This window comes from Ischnura elegans, chromosome 10 (genome assembly GCF_921293095.1).
Source record: "Ischnura elegans chromosome 10, ioIscEleg1.1, whole genome shotgun sequence".
NCBI classification, from domain to species: domain Eukaryota; kingdom Metazoa; phylum Arthropoda; class Insecta; order Odonata; family Coenagrionidae; genus Ischnura; species Ischnura elegans.
This window is the reverse complement of record NC_060255.1, coordinates 47,197,788-47,212,612: the sequence shown is the minus strand read 5'-3', so window position 1 is coordinate 47,212,612 and position 14,825 is coordinate 47,197,788. Positions and strand designations below refer to the sequence as shown.

At 37.4% G+C, this 14,825-nt stretch overlaps 1 protein-coding gene across 1 annotated transcript; it reads left to right on the top strand.

Annotated features, from left to right (window-relative positions):
• Window positions 1-817: 817 nt before the first annotated feature.
• On the top strand, window positions 818-14,499 carry LOC124166694. The gene is made up of 5 exons (XM_046544342.1): window positions 818-881; window positions 1,055-1,120; window positions 1,244-1,350; window positions 1,708-1,882; window positions 14,020-14,499. Exons 2-5 carry the CDS (start codon window positions 1,057-1,059, stop codon window positions 14,244-14,246), a joined length of 573 nt encoding a protein of 190 aa, XP_046400298.1. The 5' UTR covers window positions 818-881; window positions 1,055-1,056; the 3' UTR covers window positions 14,247-14,499.
• The last annotated feature ends 326 nt before the right edge of the window (window positions 14,500-14,825 follow it).

Here is a 14,825-nt window from a genome sequence, read left to right as displayed (position 1 = left end):
AGCATGACTGGTGGACTGAGCCCCAAGAGACTCTTCTGTCCTCTCTGTACGGAGCATTTTTGTTGGACATTCGATAAGAAGGGTCCTGCAAAGAATCACACTCTCTCAGAACCAACCTTTTTCGACCATTCCCAGCGGGTATTCCACATTATCTCGGACACCGAGGGTAGTTGGGCTTCCTCAGTTTCATCAAATTTTGATGCAAATTTGACCGTGGGACATCGGCTCATGCAAATATCCTGGTGTTTTTGCGTCCGATTTTATTTTAAAAATAAAGATCATGGAAAACATCAAAGTAGCGTGAACTTCTGCATGGATAATCCGCAACAAGGATAAACCACAGCTGGATACCTGGGAGCCTGCTGTACTGCAAATATGGGTAAACCGGCCAGCACCATTTTAGCAGTCTCGACGGTGCTTGGTGAACTGATGTGTCGTCTTCCATGGCGATCCATCATAATGCGTAAGAGTGTTAATTATCGTTTATTTGGTAAATCAACTGGTTAAGAAACTCCTGCTCGTTGTCAGTTGTATTTTTGCGTCATTATGAAGCTATTTATTGAAAATAAATAAATTCAGTGAGAGTAAAATAATAAAAGCATGAATGCATATAATAAATGAGCACGATAATATAACACAAACAATTCTTCATAATTATAGAGAAAATGATACATGTGATCATTTCATGTACTTAAGTGCAGTGGTATCCTGTACAATAGACTTCCGTTCTATATTTGGTGCTAACTTCACTGCGGGATTTGTGGGCTCGAGTGTGTGCGACAACTTCACTACATCGCAGTGATGACAAGTTGAGAGGTATGTTCATGGCCAAGGGCCTTGGGCACAGAGTAGGGATATACTCTGTGCCTTGGGCACATTGGGTATGTTATTGGTTATCCATGATAGAACAAATATTGTATATTATCGCAGTAATATAATCTCTAAGGCGTTGCAATGGGGAACGTTGAGTGTTAAACTTATTAACGTGCATTTATGCAATATTCATCGAACAGAGATACTCCATTGGTGTAAATATGGGCTTTTGTATCCGCAGTTATGGCTAGAAACTACGAAAAAAATTTCGGACAGCTTAATCGTTGGTGGTTATCTCAAAATACACGTAAGTTTTGCTCCAAGATCCTCTGAGTGGATATTCATATTTTATATATGTGCTTTTCTTACACGTAAATAACCTCATAATATAGAAAAACAACCGCATGAAAATTCTTATGTATCCTCTCAGCAGTCGGGAAGCAGCAGAGGAGGCCGAGATTGGCAGATTTAAATACAGTTGAAGAAATACGGAAATGGTTGCCATCTGTGAAAGAAGAAATTAATTTCTGTTTGATGGTGAGGCGGGTTAATTTTTCTGCGTTATTTGCCTGTTCCAAAAAATTCTTCCTGTATACGTAAGCACCTGTATAGTTGTTACCCGTTTCATTATATCTTCCAAGTATGGAATATACTAATATCATAATTTATTTGAATAATATTTTTTTGATTAAGTTATGAAATTAGAATTTGTAGTATTTTGCATGGACGCCCAATTGGAATGTCAGTGGTATTCTCTCATTTCTGTAAGAGCTCTTTTCGTAATTTGTTTCAGGCTTATGGTAATATGTATTATTTGTTAATTTCGCCGTTACATCATTGCCACTGCTGCCGCTCTATAGTTTGACCTAAGACTTCCATTACTTTTTTTTGTAGCAATCACAAGTGCCATGTTACACAGACAGGAAAGTGACTGAGTATCATAAGCAAGTCCTGAAGTTGGAGGTGGAGTACAAACGAATGCTTAAGAAGGCAAAATGTCTAGATTCTAAGGCAGTGTTGTGTGATCGAACAGTTAGGCCATACAAGAAAACAAGAATGGAAAATAAAGGTTTGTTGAGAGTATTTTCATTTGTATTTCATCTGGATATTGGGAGCAGTGAAATTTGTGCTTCTAGAAATCCTTTCGTTACAATGGATCCAACTTTATTTTCTCCTTCCCGTTATCTGTCCTCTTTCTTATGGGTGCCAGCCTTGTGGCAGGGGAAATGGTTCCATTAGTCCCTGGAGAGGTTAAATGTTGGCATCAATAATCATTTGCACTATAAGTAAAGCCCCATATGTCTGTAGACAAATATAATTACATATTTTGTTACCAGACAAAGAGGTAGTATGGTATTAGATGGTGGCAGGGGTGGGCAGTATTTCAAATACATATAAGTGTTTTAAAGTATATATTTGAAGTACTTCTGTAATTTGTATTTGGTATTTCAAATACACAACCTGAAAGTATTTTGTATTCCAAATTCAGATTTTTGGTATTTTCCCATTCTTAAATAAAAAATTCATTTGCAAAATACTTTTGAAGTAGCTCTGGGGGTCTATTCTCTAACTCGAAGCTCCCGTCGTGGTAGCTTCGAACTAGCTACCAGAATTGGCTACCAACCTTATTCTCTAACAGGGAGTAGCTTTCTCAGACCGAGAATTTCTGGTAGCTTTCTCAGACCGGATATGGGGTATGAGGAATATTTCGTGCGAACTCAGATTTTACTCTTAGAACCAATGAAATCGCTCGTTTCATTTCGTAACCTGCGGGAAAATCATAATGTAGTCGTTCTCGGCTGACTTTTTCTTCTAGTTGAAATTAATGTGCTTTGTAAATTACGAAATGCTGAGTGCCTTCAGCTTTCATAATAATAGAAATACGTAGAAATAATTATATTTGGCTAAGCGGCTTTTATATCAATTCAATAGTTTCGATCGATGCAGCAGTTTATGTCACGATTGATAATCATGTTGGCCATGTAAATATAATGAAGAGAAAATGTTAATAAACCACCAACACATTAAACCAATGCTATCACATTGTCGTTCTAATTCCCGAGAACTTTACACTCAGCGCTCCTTATGCTTTTGCCTGTTTGATGCAAATATTTTGATGACCAACTGTTCCTGTGCAGAGATTGTTCCTTCTTGCACTGCGAGAGAATATCGCAATAACATGTGCATACGATAAGTGTATATTATTTCGGGAATATCTTCAACAAAGTTAATGGGAAGGCGGAGAAAATTATGTTTGAAAGTTACGTCATTTCACTCAGATTGGCCTAAGCAATCATTTTAGGCTCACAATATGCTTCAATCGATATTTACACAAAACTCTACTGTCGTGCCGTTCTCACGACGGCTAAATTAATATTTAAATGGTTTTATGAATAAGTATTATATGCCAACCGCCAAGCTTGCACTATTGCAAGCGAGGGCGATTCATTAGAACTTGACCATCATTGTCAAAAAACAACCTATTAAACGTAGTTCCTTCTCCCAATATTAAAGTCATATTACATTATTGTTTTTGTGATGACTTCCTTCGTGGGCTTCTGGAATATCCATGGCTACACTTTCTCAAAATTCAAAACAAATACACCAACTTAACTACCGGCACTGAAATTAAATGCGTATATACGGCCAAAGACACACAAATGAAAGCAGAATGATATCATGAACACATTTATTCATTGGAAGAGCAAAAAATTTATTAATAACTATCATGAAACACCTTACATTGCATTATAACACAATAATATATCCACCTCTCTCCGGTCTGCATCTATGTAACACTAAACTCTCTTCACACAATCACTTCACAACAAAGATCGTTGCTAATAATGCACGGTAAAGTTTATCATAAATGTATAAACACTTGCAAAAATAAGACATCCATCTCTGTGCAGTGGATACATTGGCATTGGTAATGATTTCAACGCATCAATTTGTACCGTCACTACAACAGTCTCTCGCAACATCAATAATAATCACTGTTTTCGGGGTTTTTCTTCTCACTAGTAATGACTTCATGCAAAATAAGATTTCACGTGATATAAAATGATTGAAAGTAACATTTTTCTTCTCCAAATAATGAAATCAACTATGTTAACGCGATCGATAGTTCACTCCGAAACATATATGATTAGTCACGAAATTTGTCACTCATGCCCACTACTTTGTTAAGAATACAATAATTGAAGGCTTCAAATAATTTACGCAGCATTCCCGACCTCATTAAAGAAAATAATTACGCAAAACAACAAAAATAGTCAACAGTTTTCTTGTTTACCACTCAATCGCTAGCCGTGTCAAGAAAGACTGATGGGATAGAACAAAAGATTAGCGACACGCGCCACTTGGTTCACGGCGGTTCATAGGAATTCCCATGGCCCTATGGGAATTCCCTATGTATTTTGATTGTAGCTAGCTGAAGCGCGGGGTTCGAGGGCGCGCTTCGCGAAGCTACCGTGGTAGCTAGTTTGAAGCTACGGAAGTAGCTTCAAATCCCATAGAGAATAAGGGTTGGAGCCTAATAAGCTACCGGTAGCTTCTGCAAGCTCCCTTCGCCGGAGCTTCAGCGTTAGAGAATACAAGTGGGAGCAAGTAGCTTAATTAAGCATCTTTCCACCAGAAAGCTACCGCGCTTCGAGTTAGAGAATAGACCCCCAGATAACACTTCCGTGACATTACGCTTCAGAGATGACTTCGTTTTCGTCATGTTTGCAACTACCCATTACAAACCTAGCTGGTAGGATAAATTTTTTTGATTTCTCTTACTTTCCATACAAATGAATTTTGTATTTTTAAAGATATTTAAAATACTGTGCGAAAAATCCACAGATAAAAATCATTCTCCTTGACCAGGATACGAACCTGGATCCCCCGATTTCCGGTCGGGTGCTTATGGTAGCCGAGGATGCCTCGGTAGCTCAACTGGCTAAAGCACTCAACCGGAAATATGGGGATCCGGGTTCGAATCCTAGTCAAGGCGTATTATTTTTTCTCTGTGGATTTTTTGCACGATTTGTGCATTGTGGGTGACTCTCGTAAAACTTATCACCGTGGTCCTGGTATGCTTAAAATCAATTTAAAATACTATTTTGTAGTTTGTTTTCCAAATACCCAAGTCAAAGGTATTTTGTATTTCAATTACATTTGGAGGGGTATTTTAATAGCAATAATAAATGCCTTTATTCTGGTGAGGTTAAGACTAATAAGTCCCCCTTTCAACCTAAATCCAAAAATATTTTGGTATTTTGTATTTCAAATACTGTATTTTGCCCAGGCCTGGATAGTGGTAGTTGATGGTTTGGATCAATTTAGCTATAAGGGATGGATAGGGAAGATAAGGACATAGGAAACCTGTTTGAATTAGCCTACGTTATAGAGGTGGGTTTAAATGTTCATTTTGATGAACCGTTCACTATGAACCTGTTCAGTAAAAAGAACAGTTCCAAATATCTGCTCATTCGTGAACAGTCAGGGTCATTCAAGTAGAAAATACTGTTTATCAGATGTTTAGAGTAAATGAAAGCTTAGAATGGTATCATTTGGTTCGTGCAGCTTGTCATAGTAATTTCAAGCAAATTCGGTCCTGGTCCTTTGCTTGGTTATCCATGTGCTGGACAATATCTGCTGTCCACATGTAGAATAAGCCAGAATTAATATTTATCAACCTAGCATCTGATGTTATTCGCGTGTTTAGCACCAGAAAAGTTTTTTAAATGCTTCTCTTATGAGCAATTTTGACTTTCATACACGGCTAACTGTTCTTTATAAATATTTTTAGTATAAACGTCATTTGTAAATCTCTCTTAGACTCCTCAGTAAGATTTTGATTTTTTTCTCCTCGTTGCAGCCTGTGTCAGGTATCTATCCACTCTAATGATGCAATTAACTGTCAGTAATAGCATAATAATAATAATAATAAAATTTATTGTTCTGCTGGTCATGTGACATAGAACTCGTCAAATTGGAAACATAGATATTGTATACAATACTAATACAATATACAAATTTACAATATATGCAGTACACAAAAAATCAATTAGAGAATATCTTCCAAGTATTCAGTCAAGTTATAATACCGTTTGTTACAAAGAATTTTACATAATCTGCTTTTGAAAATGGCCGGAGAAGAGACAGACTTTAAAGAACTTGGGAGCTTATTGTATATTTGGGAAGCTGGGTAGAAAGGACCTCGCCTAAAATACTCTAAATTGTGCCCAAATGCATGTATATTGCCTCTACCACGTGTATTGTATGAATGGTAGTCACTGTTTGGTGGGAATAGTCAAGGATTGTTTTTAACCAACATAGAGCATTGCAGAATATATATACAAGGGAGTGTGAGAATGTCAAGAGCTTCAAATATTGGCCTACCTGGAGTCCTAACGGACACACCTAAGATGGCTTTGATAGCTCGTTTTTGTAATGAGAAGGCTTTAGTAGCTGCTGTCGTGTTTCCCCAGAAAATTAGGCCATACATCAAGTGAGAATGGACATTGGCATAGTACACCATTTTTAGTGTGGTAGCAGAGGTAGTTGGTCTAAGTTTCCTAATCATATAAATGCCAGTAGCAGCTTTTTTGGATAGATGTTCGACATGAGTAGACCAGTCAAGATCCTCTGTTAAGTGGAGGCCCAAGAATTTAATTGAATATGAACGTTGAACTATGCTGTTGTTTAGAGTTAGCTGCGGACTACTTGTAGGAGGAGATATTTTGCAGTGAAACTGCATAAAGGATGTTTTATTGATATTAAGGGACAGATTGTTTTCATGGCACCATTGAGACATATGTAATATTGAATTTTTTGTGTTCGAGAAAAGAACTTCTGAAGTAACTGCAGAATTTAGGGAGGAAGTATCATCTGCGTACAATACCACATCACTGTTTGGTAGAGAGAGGGGTAGGTCATTGATGAAAATTATAAATAGTAGGGGTCCAAGAATTGAACCCTGGGGAACTCCACAACTAACTGCAAGTGGTGTAGATCTAAAGCTTTTTATTCCCATTTCGAATTTACTTTTCCATTGAACAATTTGTTGGCGATTTGACAGATATGACATTAGCCAAGAATGAGCTATACCAGAGATACCCATACCAAGTAATTTGTGAGATAGTATAGAATGGTCAATTTTGTCAAATGCTTTACTTAAATCATAAAAGGTACCGATAACCTGATGGTGGTTGTTTATCGATTGGCAAATGCTTTGAATTAGTTGGAAAGCAGCTGAAGTTGTGGATCGACCTTCACGGAAACCATGTTGATTTGGGTGCAGGAGGTTATAATGTTGCAAGTAATTTACAATACGGTGAAACATCAATTTCTCAAATATTTTAGAGAAGGTTGAAAGAATGGAAATCGGTCTATAGTTTTCAGAGTCGTGCTTTGGACCTCTTTTATGTATGGGAGAAACAATTGCTGTTTTCAGACAGGATGGAAAGTGACCATGAGAAATGGATAAGTTAAAGATATCAGATAATGGTTCAGAAATCCATTTGGCTGAATATTTAACAACGGGGATTGGGATTTCATCATATCCCACAGACCACTTGTGAGCGAAGGAGTTGATCACTTTAAAAATTTCAGCTGGAGATGAAGGGGTGAGAAAAATTGAATGTGTAGGATATTTCGCTTTAAGATGGGAAGGACTACATTTAGAGTTATTGAAACTGCTAAATTTTTCATTGAAGTAATTTGCTATTGTGACCGGATCAGAGATGGGTAAGTTATTGAAACTGTAACTGCATGCGTAAGACGGTAAGAATTTTCATTACTAAATTAGTTCTTTTGGTAGAATGTTAAAAAAAATAGTAAAATATGTTAAACCAATGGAATTCTGTAACATATTTAAATATGAAACATGGAAAGCAAAGAAAGAGTTAATGCTTTGAGGTGTAATATGTGCAATTAAGCTAAGTGGTCACAATAAAATTCATAAAATGTCACGACATGAAATGTCATCAAATAAAATTGCCATAGGTAACATATTCTTTTCATCTCTTCGCAAATGATAGATGTATACCTCCGTAGACTTTCAACGAAAGAGTACCAAGTCCTTCCCCTGCAATGTCTAATTACACTACAACCAAGTATTATAGAGGAAAGTTGAAGCCAAGTTTTTATTTCCCAGAATCATTTCAGACCTCTTAAAGTAATGCAGGGTAAAATACAGATAAACCCATTTAACAGTTACATAGCTCCATTACAAATAATTTAATAGCAAAATATATAGTGGATATAACATAGTTAAACAATTTATGTTTAGCTTTCCCTTTTGCTGAAATAATTTTTTGCATTAGTATAACTAATCAAAATAAAGTTTTAACCTAATGTTTAAATTAACTTTGAACCATAGTACTAATTACTAACAGATAACCGACCCGTAAATTAACCGCGAATCTGAAACATCGCATCCTGTTCATCGAACACAAATGCTCAAATGAACACAAAATCAAAATGAACAGCCAGAGGAAATTAACTGCCTCGAAAAAAAGAATGCCCTCTAAGGAATGAATACCCTCCGAAAAAAGAATGTCCTCCGAGAAAAGAATACCCTCCGCAAAATGAATGCCAAGGGCTAAAGAACGCCCTCCGAGAAAAGAATACGCTGAGAAAAAGAATAGCTAAAATGAACCTAATATTTTGAACACCTGCAGGAGCAATACTGTTCATATTCGTTGATGGAGGGTAATAATAGAGAAGGAAGGGGAGGGGCTCGGTCGTCTATGATGCACTTATGCCAAAATCAGTTGATAACACATGTGAGCTTTAGGTTGCCAGGTTTAAAAGGAGAACGTTAAATTATAAGTAGCTGGATAGAATTACAGAACTAGATATTATCAACTTTAAGTTAAAAGAGCCCCCAAAGGATAGAAAAATGAACCTGGACTATTGTGCTACTTAACCGTATTAACTCATGCACTGGCAATAATGAAAGTGATGACATTGTGAGTGTTGATTTTCAGTTGGCATTTTGATTCAACATTAGCAATGTGTTCATTAATGCTAATTGGAGAAATTTACCTTAGAATGACATGATTTTACATTGGTGGCAAACGCATTGTTTAATCTGAAGTACCCAAGTTTTCATTTTATTTTCTCTTAAGGAGAAAATCATGATCTGCTTATAAAAAAAATTCTTTAATTGTTTTCTTGTACTTATTGCTTGGCATGAATATATGATAAAAAAAGGAAACGATAGAGATAAAAAAATATCATCATATTTGGTGGATTCACTGGCTATCCTGTCCACGTAGATGTGCCATTTCAGTAATTTGCTCTTCTTCATGTGGTATATTTCCTACCAGTTCTGGGTGGTGAATGTGCCTCAACAGATATCAGGATCTTCTGGCAGGTGTGATCCAAATATTACCCTGAATGATCGTAGGCTTTCCCGGCGCATAGAATTATGGAAGGTTACACGGGATTTCCACCGGGTCAGGTTCTCCAACTCCATCTCGGCCGACGTTTCCATGGACAACTCGCCCATCGAAACATCGGCCGAGATGGAGTTGGAGAACCTGACCCGGTGGAAATCCTGTGTAACCTTTCACATATATTTCCCTCTTTGCACAGTAGACCCTCGTTATTACGAAGTTCAAGAGACCGAAAAACCGGAGGTTCGTTATAACGAAGTTCGTATGAACGTTTCTTTTAGGAATCGTCGAAAAAAAACCGTATATGATGAACGCAGTTAAATTACGCGGAAATATATATAAACAGGAAAGTTCGTTTCAATTTCTCAACAGAAGAATGCGGCATGACGTAATCGAGGGTTGATATCTTTCCGAATACAGTAAGTTCGATAAACGAACTAGATGCGTTCCAAGACCATGTTCCTAAGTTGATAAACCTACAGTCTGACCGCCGAGAGTTGTCCTATGACAGGCAGAATGGTCTAGGTTAAGGAGCGTTGCCAGGTAAGAAAGGGAAACGTCTACAAATATCTCCGTGAAGAAAGGAGCCGTAAGGGAGGACGAGCGTGAAGGACCCAGAGGAAGAATCATTTGTTTTGGTGATTCGGAGAAAGGGCATGTTTTGGTGGATCAGGCTTATGTCGGTGCTTTGACAACGTTGTATGAGTGGTGTTTGCGATGGTGTGAGGTGTGTTTGGGAGACAGCGATTGGCTGTAAACCGTGCTGGCGCAGGGTTATCCGCTCCTATTGTGCCGCTATCGGGCAACTCGCCGGCCGGACTGTATGCAAGGCATCGAGGAGTACGGTTATCCTGCAGAATGCAACACTGCGTAAAAATTGTGTGCTAACTAACGATTGAGACAAATTCATCTAGCTGGGCGTTCAACGCAGCTGGAGCCGAAAAAAATTGCTCTCCGCGGCAAGGAAGAACGTGCGAAACGCTGAACAGTTCCTAACTTCACACCGGATTCAATGATACCTTGTTCAGATTATGCCTATAGTGCGAGGTCCTCTACGTAGCTCCGCGTAGTAATGGCTAAATCAAAAGGCTCCCAATTTGAAATTTTTTCATGCTGGTATCTGTGAAAGTTCGTAAATCGAATGTGCGTAGGAAGAGGACTAACTGTGCATCAAATTTACAAGCTGTAATGAGTCGATCACCATGATTCCCCAGGAATGAAGCTTATTATATGACGTTGCGTTTATGGTGAAGAAATAACCATAATTGACGCTCTTGGCCACAGTAAACGAGGAGAACTTAAACGTGGCGCGATTATTAAAACTTTGCGTAGTGAATATCCACCTAAATGCCATTGCTTATGCGTGGGACTTCGTAATAAAGTTGATTTTGTAACCGCCGGGACCGGGACTGAGGTTCTTAATTTCGTAAAAACGAAAAATTCGTAGTAACGTTATTTTCCAATAGCTTAGATAGGCCTTTTTTCGGGACCAACGATTTTCTTCGTAATAACGTTGTTCGTATTAACGAGAGTCTATTGTATTGCAATTGTCAGTACTGTACGTACTTGTATATATTCAAGTATAGGTGGATCTTCAAGTTAAACTTGATGAGGCCATTGTGGTTGTCAAGTAATAAATATGTTACCCTGGGCTAATTTGAGAAGAAAATTATTGTTATCATGTTGCGTTAAAACTTTTGCGGCAGCTTATCATGGTAGTTAAAAACTTTTTGGGCTATGTTGCCATGTCAACCCAGACGGCACAGAACCCTCCGTATCTAATTCGTATGTACATAGTACCCATTGACTAAGGGGATACTATGCCGCTCCGTCGCTTTTCGTCAATGGATACATTCCATTCGCGGCCTGTCGACGAAGCGCGTACGCAGCATGTGAATGTCCGCTACTAAGCACGTACGATTGGATACAAAGCGCGCAGGAACACGGCACTCAGGCTAATCTCAATCGATTAGGTCGAAATTAGTTATATCGTAACTCGCACGATCGAAAAATGTATCGAACGCAACACATTCGATAACTACCGACCGTAGCGAGAACCTTGATACGAATCATTATGAATTGTAAGTTCTCAATAGGTAAATAACACCATATCATGAATTCTAATTACCATGAAAGACTCACGACCGACAAAGTTTTTGTCGGTTGTGAGTTTTTCATGGTAATTAGAATTCATGATATAGTATTATTTACCCATTGAGAACTTACAAAACTTACTCGGCCACTTAAATAACTCTGCGAAAAATGATATTCTCATGGCTAATTCACGCACCCCCAGCATCCGGCATTGTTAAGTGGCTCGTACTTACTTGGAAACCTTGAGATGTTAATGAGAGTAAATTCTTATTAATTTTGACACTAAATAAGACATCACATAGCCCACGAGCATTAAAAAGCTTACCCTAAAGCCTGACGAAATAAAATTTTTAAATAAAAATTGCCGATGAAACAGGATTGCTGACACATCTGCTATTAGTATGATCGAATTCATCAAAATGCAAGCAAAAATTAACGTGTAGTTCAGTCTCAGCTACTAAAACTTACCCATATCAGGCGCTAAAGTATTTGAAAAATTATTTGGTATGAGTAAAAGTCCCTAGGTCACTGCAGTAAATGTATCAACCTATTAAAAATATGAAAGTCCTGCCAAATCACCAGCATAAACACTTGTAAAATAAAACATGTTATCTCTTAGATCACACCTCCGATTTTATACTTACTTCGCATGAAGTCACCACCGCAAGAAATTTTAAAGAGGAAAGAAAAAACCCACAGAAATACAACACATATATTATGTATTTTCTATTGTCAACCACAATAATATTTCCAATTTTCTCTTCTATCCCACATCTAATTTAGCGAAACAATTACTCTTATTCTCTTTCGAATAGAAAATTATTTAAAAGAGGACTGGTCGATACATACAAACTATCGTCAATACTTTCTCCGATGAACGTCCACTATCACTGCACCAACTTGCACAAATCAAATCCACATCCACAAATATGTCACTTCTGCCACAATGTCTGTCTTCTTGGCGACAGGTAACAGTGAAGCAATGGTACCTTCCTCCAATCTGGGCACCTTCAATTCAGCAAGAATTTTCTCCTCGTCTTCTCGTCCAAGGCCACAGATTATTTTCTGATATCACAAGGTGCGATGTGAAGCTCACTCACCTAAAATTAATAAATAATAAAATACCATGTAACTTATTAGGTCAAATCATTTCCAATTTTTGGTATTTCTGCATGAGAAATCAAATTACTAGGCTCGTAAATATAGTAAATATTTGTATGCCTGATATTTTTATTGTTTTAAACTATAGCATAAGATAATTTGAAATGATGAAAGCCGACGTGTAATACACCATAGGGCAAGCTAAGAAGCAATATTCGATCCTATAAACTTGGCAGCTTATTCCTAGTTTCTCCTTTAACTACACGTTTACCGAATGAATTAATACAAAAAAGACAACTAAAATGCAAGAATTTTCAAAAGAATTAATTGCTGCTACAATATTTTGAATCACCATTTTTATTAGTACTGAATAGTACTATAGTACTTCAGTACTGAATAGTTCGGGATGTTGATGCATCAACATCCCGAAGCCACTTCTAACTTAAAATTACATCCAAATAATTACAGCGAGAAAGAGTACATACCTCACAGTTTTTCGTAGGGGTGAAATGTTTTCTTCTTATCGCCCAAATGCACTTCTCCTTCAACTCAGGATCTTTTGGAAAGCTAAAAACTTGAGCCATGTCCCGGAGTTTCCATTACATCCCGACATTACACACACGGAAGGCATTTTTAACAAAAATATCTCACAAACACGTTTCTGAAGCCCAGAGAATGAAATTAAAGAATAAGGGAAACTTCACCATTACCAGACACTCTATTTTTCACAAACTTAACCACAAAAATCCCTGAAATGTGGTGAGACGTTACGTAAACCATGCCATCTCCAACGGCTTGTGAAGGCATGTGATCTTTCTAGGAGGATATGGCACGATGGCACCAGATGGCACCACCCGCGAAAGAAAATAGTCCCAGACCGAATACAGTTTTATCGATGAGATACAATTTTATCGATGCATATGAATTTGTCAGTCCTCTTGCATCTTTTTTCGTCATTAAAGGAAATAAAGAAACAAAACCTTCTAAGTAACTTCCTAAGCGCGATTTTTGTATCTTGATTGTCCACCCTCGTATTTAGGTACGAAAACTTCCTGTGCCGTCTGGGAATGTTCGGTTGGCCCAGCATTTCCCGTCTAATCCTATCATCCTATCCTCCCACCTGATGACACAGAGGCTAACTAACGACTATATATGTATATGAATAATTATTTCCTACTTCACCAGAATCCCTTGCAGATGCAACCAACATCGGTGTGGAAACATTGGGACCACATAGCCCAGTGACATGGCGATATAGCCCAAAAAGTTTTAACTACTATGTTATTACAGTATTTTATCAGATATAGTGGATGCGTATAGAACTCAAGGTGCCACTTAAGCTAATCAGTTTTATCTGTTCCCATTTTAGGAGTGGACCCATAATTTTTTTGGTGGTAAAAACTACCATCAACTCACTGCCATATTACTTAAAATTGTAGAATTCATCTTCTTCATGTAAAATTGAAGGGGGCATCATCCTTTCCTCGTTCTTGGTTTTCCCGTGCCCTTTGTATTTTAGATGACATATTCTATGTACATACTTGTTAATGTAGCTTTAATAAAAATTGTAGTGATGAAACGGTAGTTAAGATTCATGTCTTAAAAAAATTATATATTCCAGGAGAACCTTCTAAAAGTGTCATCGTGCTTCCGGTGCTTGATCTATCTGAAAATCAGCCAGAATCTCCCATTGCTGAGGAGGAAATAAGAGAGTCAGCCTCTCCAAATAGTGATTTACCCCTCAAATTTGAACCAATTACTTCTCATGTAAATGTTGTTGAGTCTAATAAGAAGCCTGAAGTGAATATTTTAGGCCTGAGTTACAGCTCATCGGATGATGAAACTTGAGGAAAGAAAAGAATAATACTAATAACTTTGTGTTAGTTATGTTGGAATGTATAAGACCTCCTAATGCCTGTGTTCTTTCTTAAGAGAAAAGGAAATCAATGGCCATTATAAAGTTGTGAACAGTCATACCAAATGGGAAGCTCCCTTACTGCATGTTGCATCTGTATTTTGCCAATTGGTGTAGCCTCTTATGTTAATGCTGCTGTGAGACATTCATATTGAATCTTGCAGGTACATTAGTCATCAATCTTGACCATGGCTATGGAAAAAATGACTGATTTCATTGAAAAAAAAATTCATAAAAAGTATGTACTCTTTAAGTGGGTACAAGTATTGTTGTGAAGAAAAAATAATTGATTTTGGAGCCATTGACATAGGTTACCATCCCTTTCCACTATGAAGCACTTTGGTACTTCTATTTTTCTTTTCTATTGTGTCTGTAGACATTGAGCTCTTATAAACTTGTTTTACTTACATAAAATATTGTTGTCGATGCTTTCTGTAATGAGGTTGGAAACCCATGCTATAATAAGGACTTTTAATTATGACAACACATTTCCATGAGTGTAATCATTCTAT

What these genes read in the sequence shown, in the direction of transcription:
- LOC124166694 (XM_046544342.1), top strand. Translation starts at nt 1,057, where the DNA reads ATGGCTAGAAACTACGAAAAAAATTTCGGACAGCTTAATCGTTGGTGG. An exon ending in AAATTAATTTCTGTTTGATG is followed by an intron (nt 1,351 to 1,707) that starts GTGAGGCGGGTT and finishes TTTTTTTTGTAG; the next exon opens with CAATCACAAGTGCCATGTTA. An exon ending in AACAAGAATGGAAAATAAAG is followed by an intron (nt 1,883 to 14,019) that starts GTTTGTTGAGAG and finishes TATATATTCCAG; the next exon opens with GAGAACCTTCTAAAAGTGTC.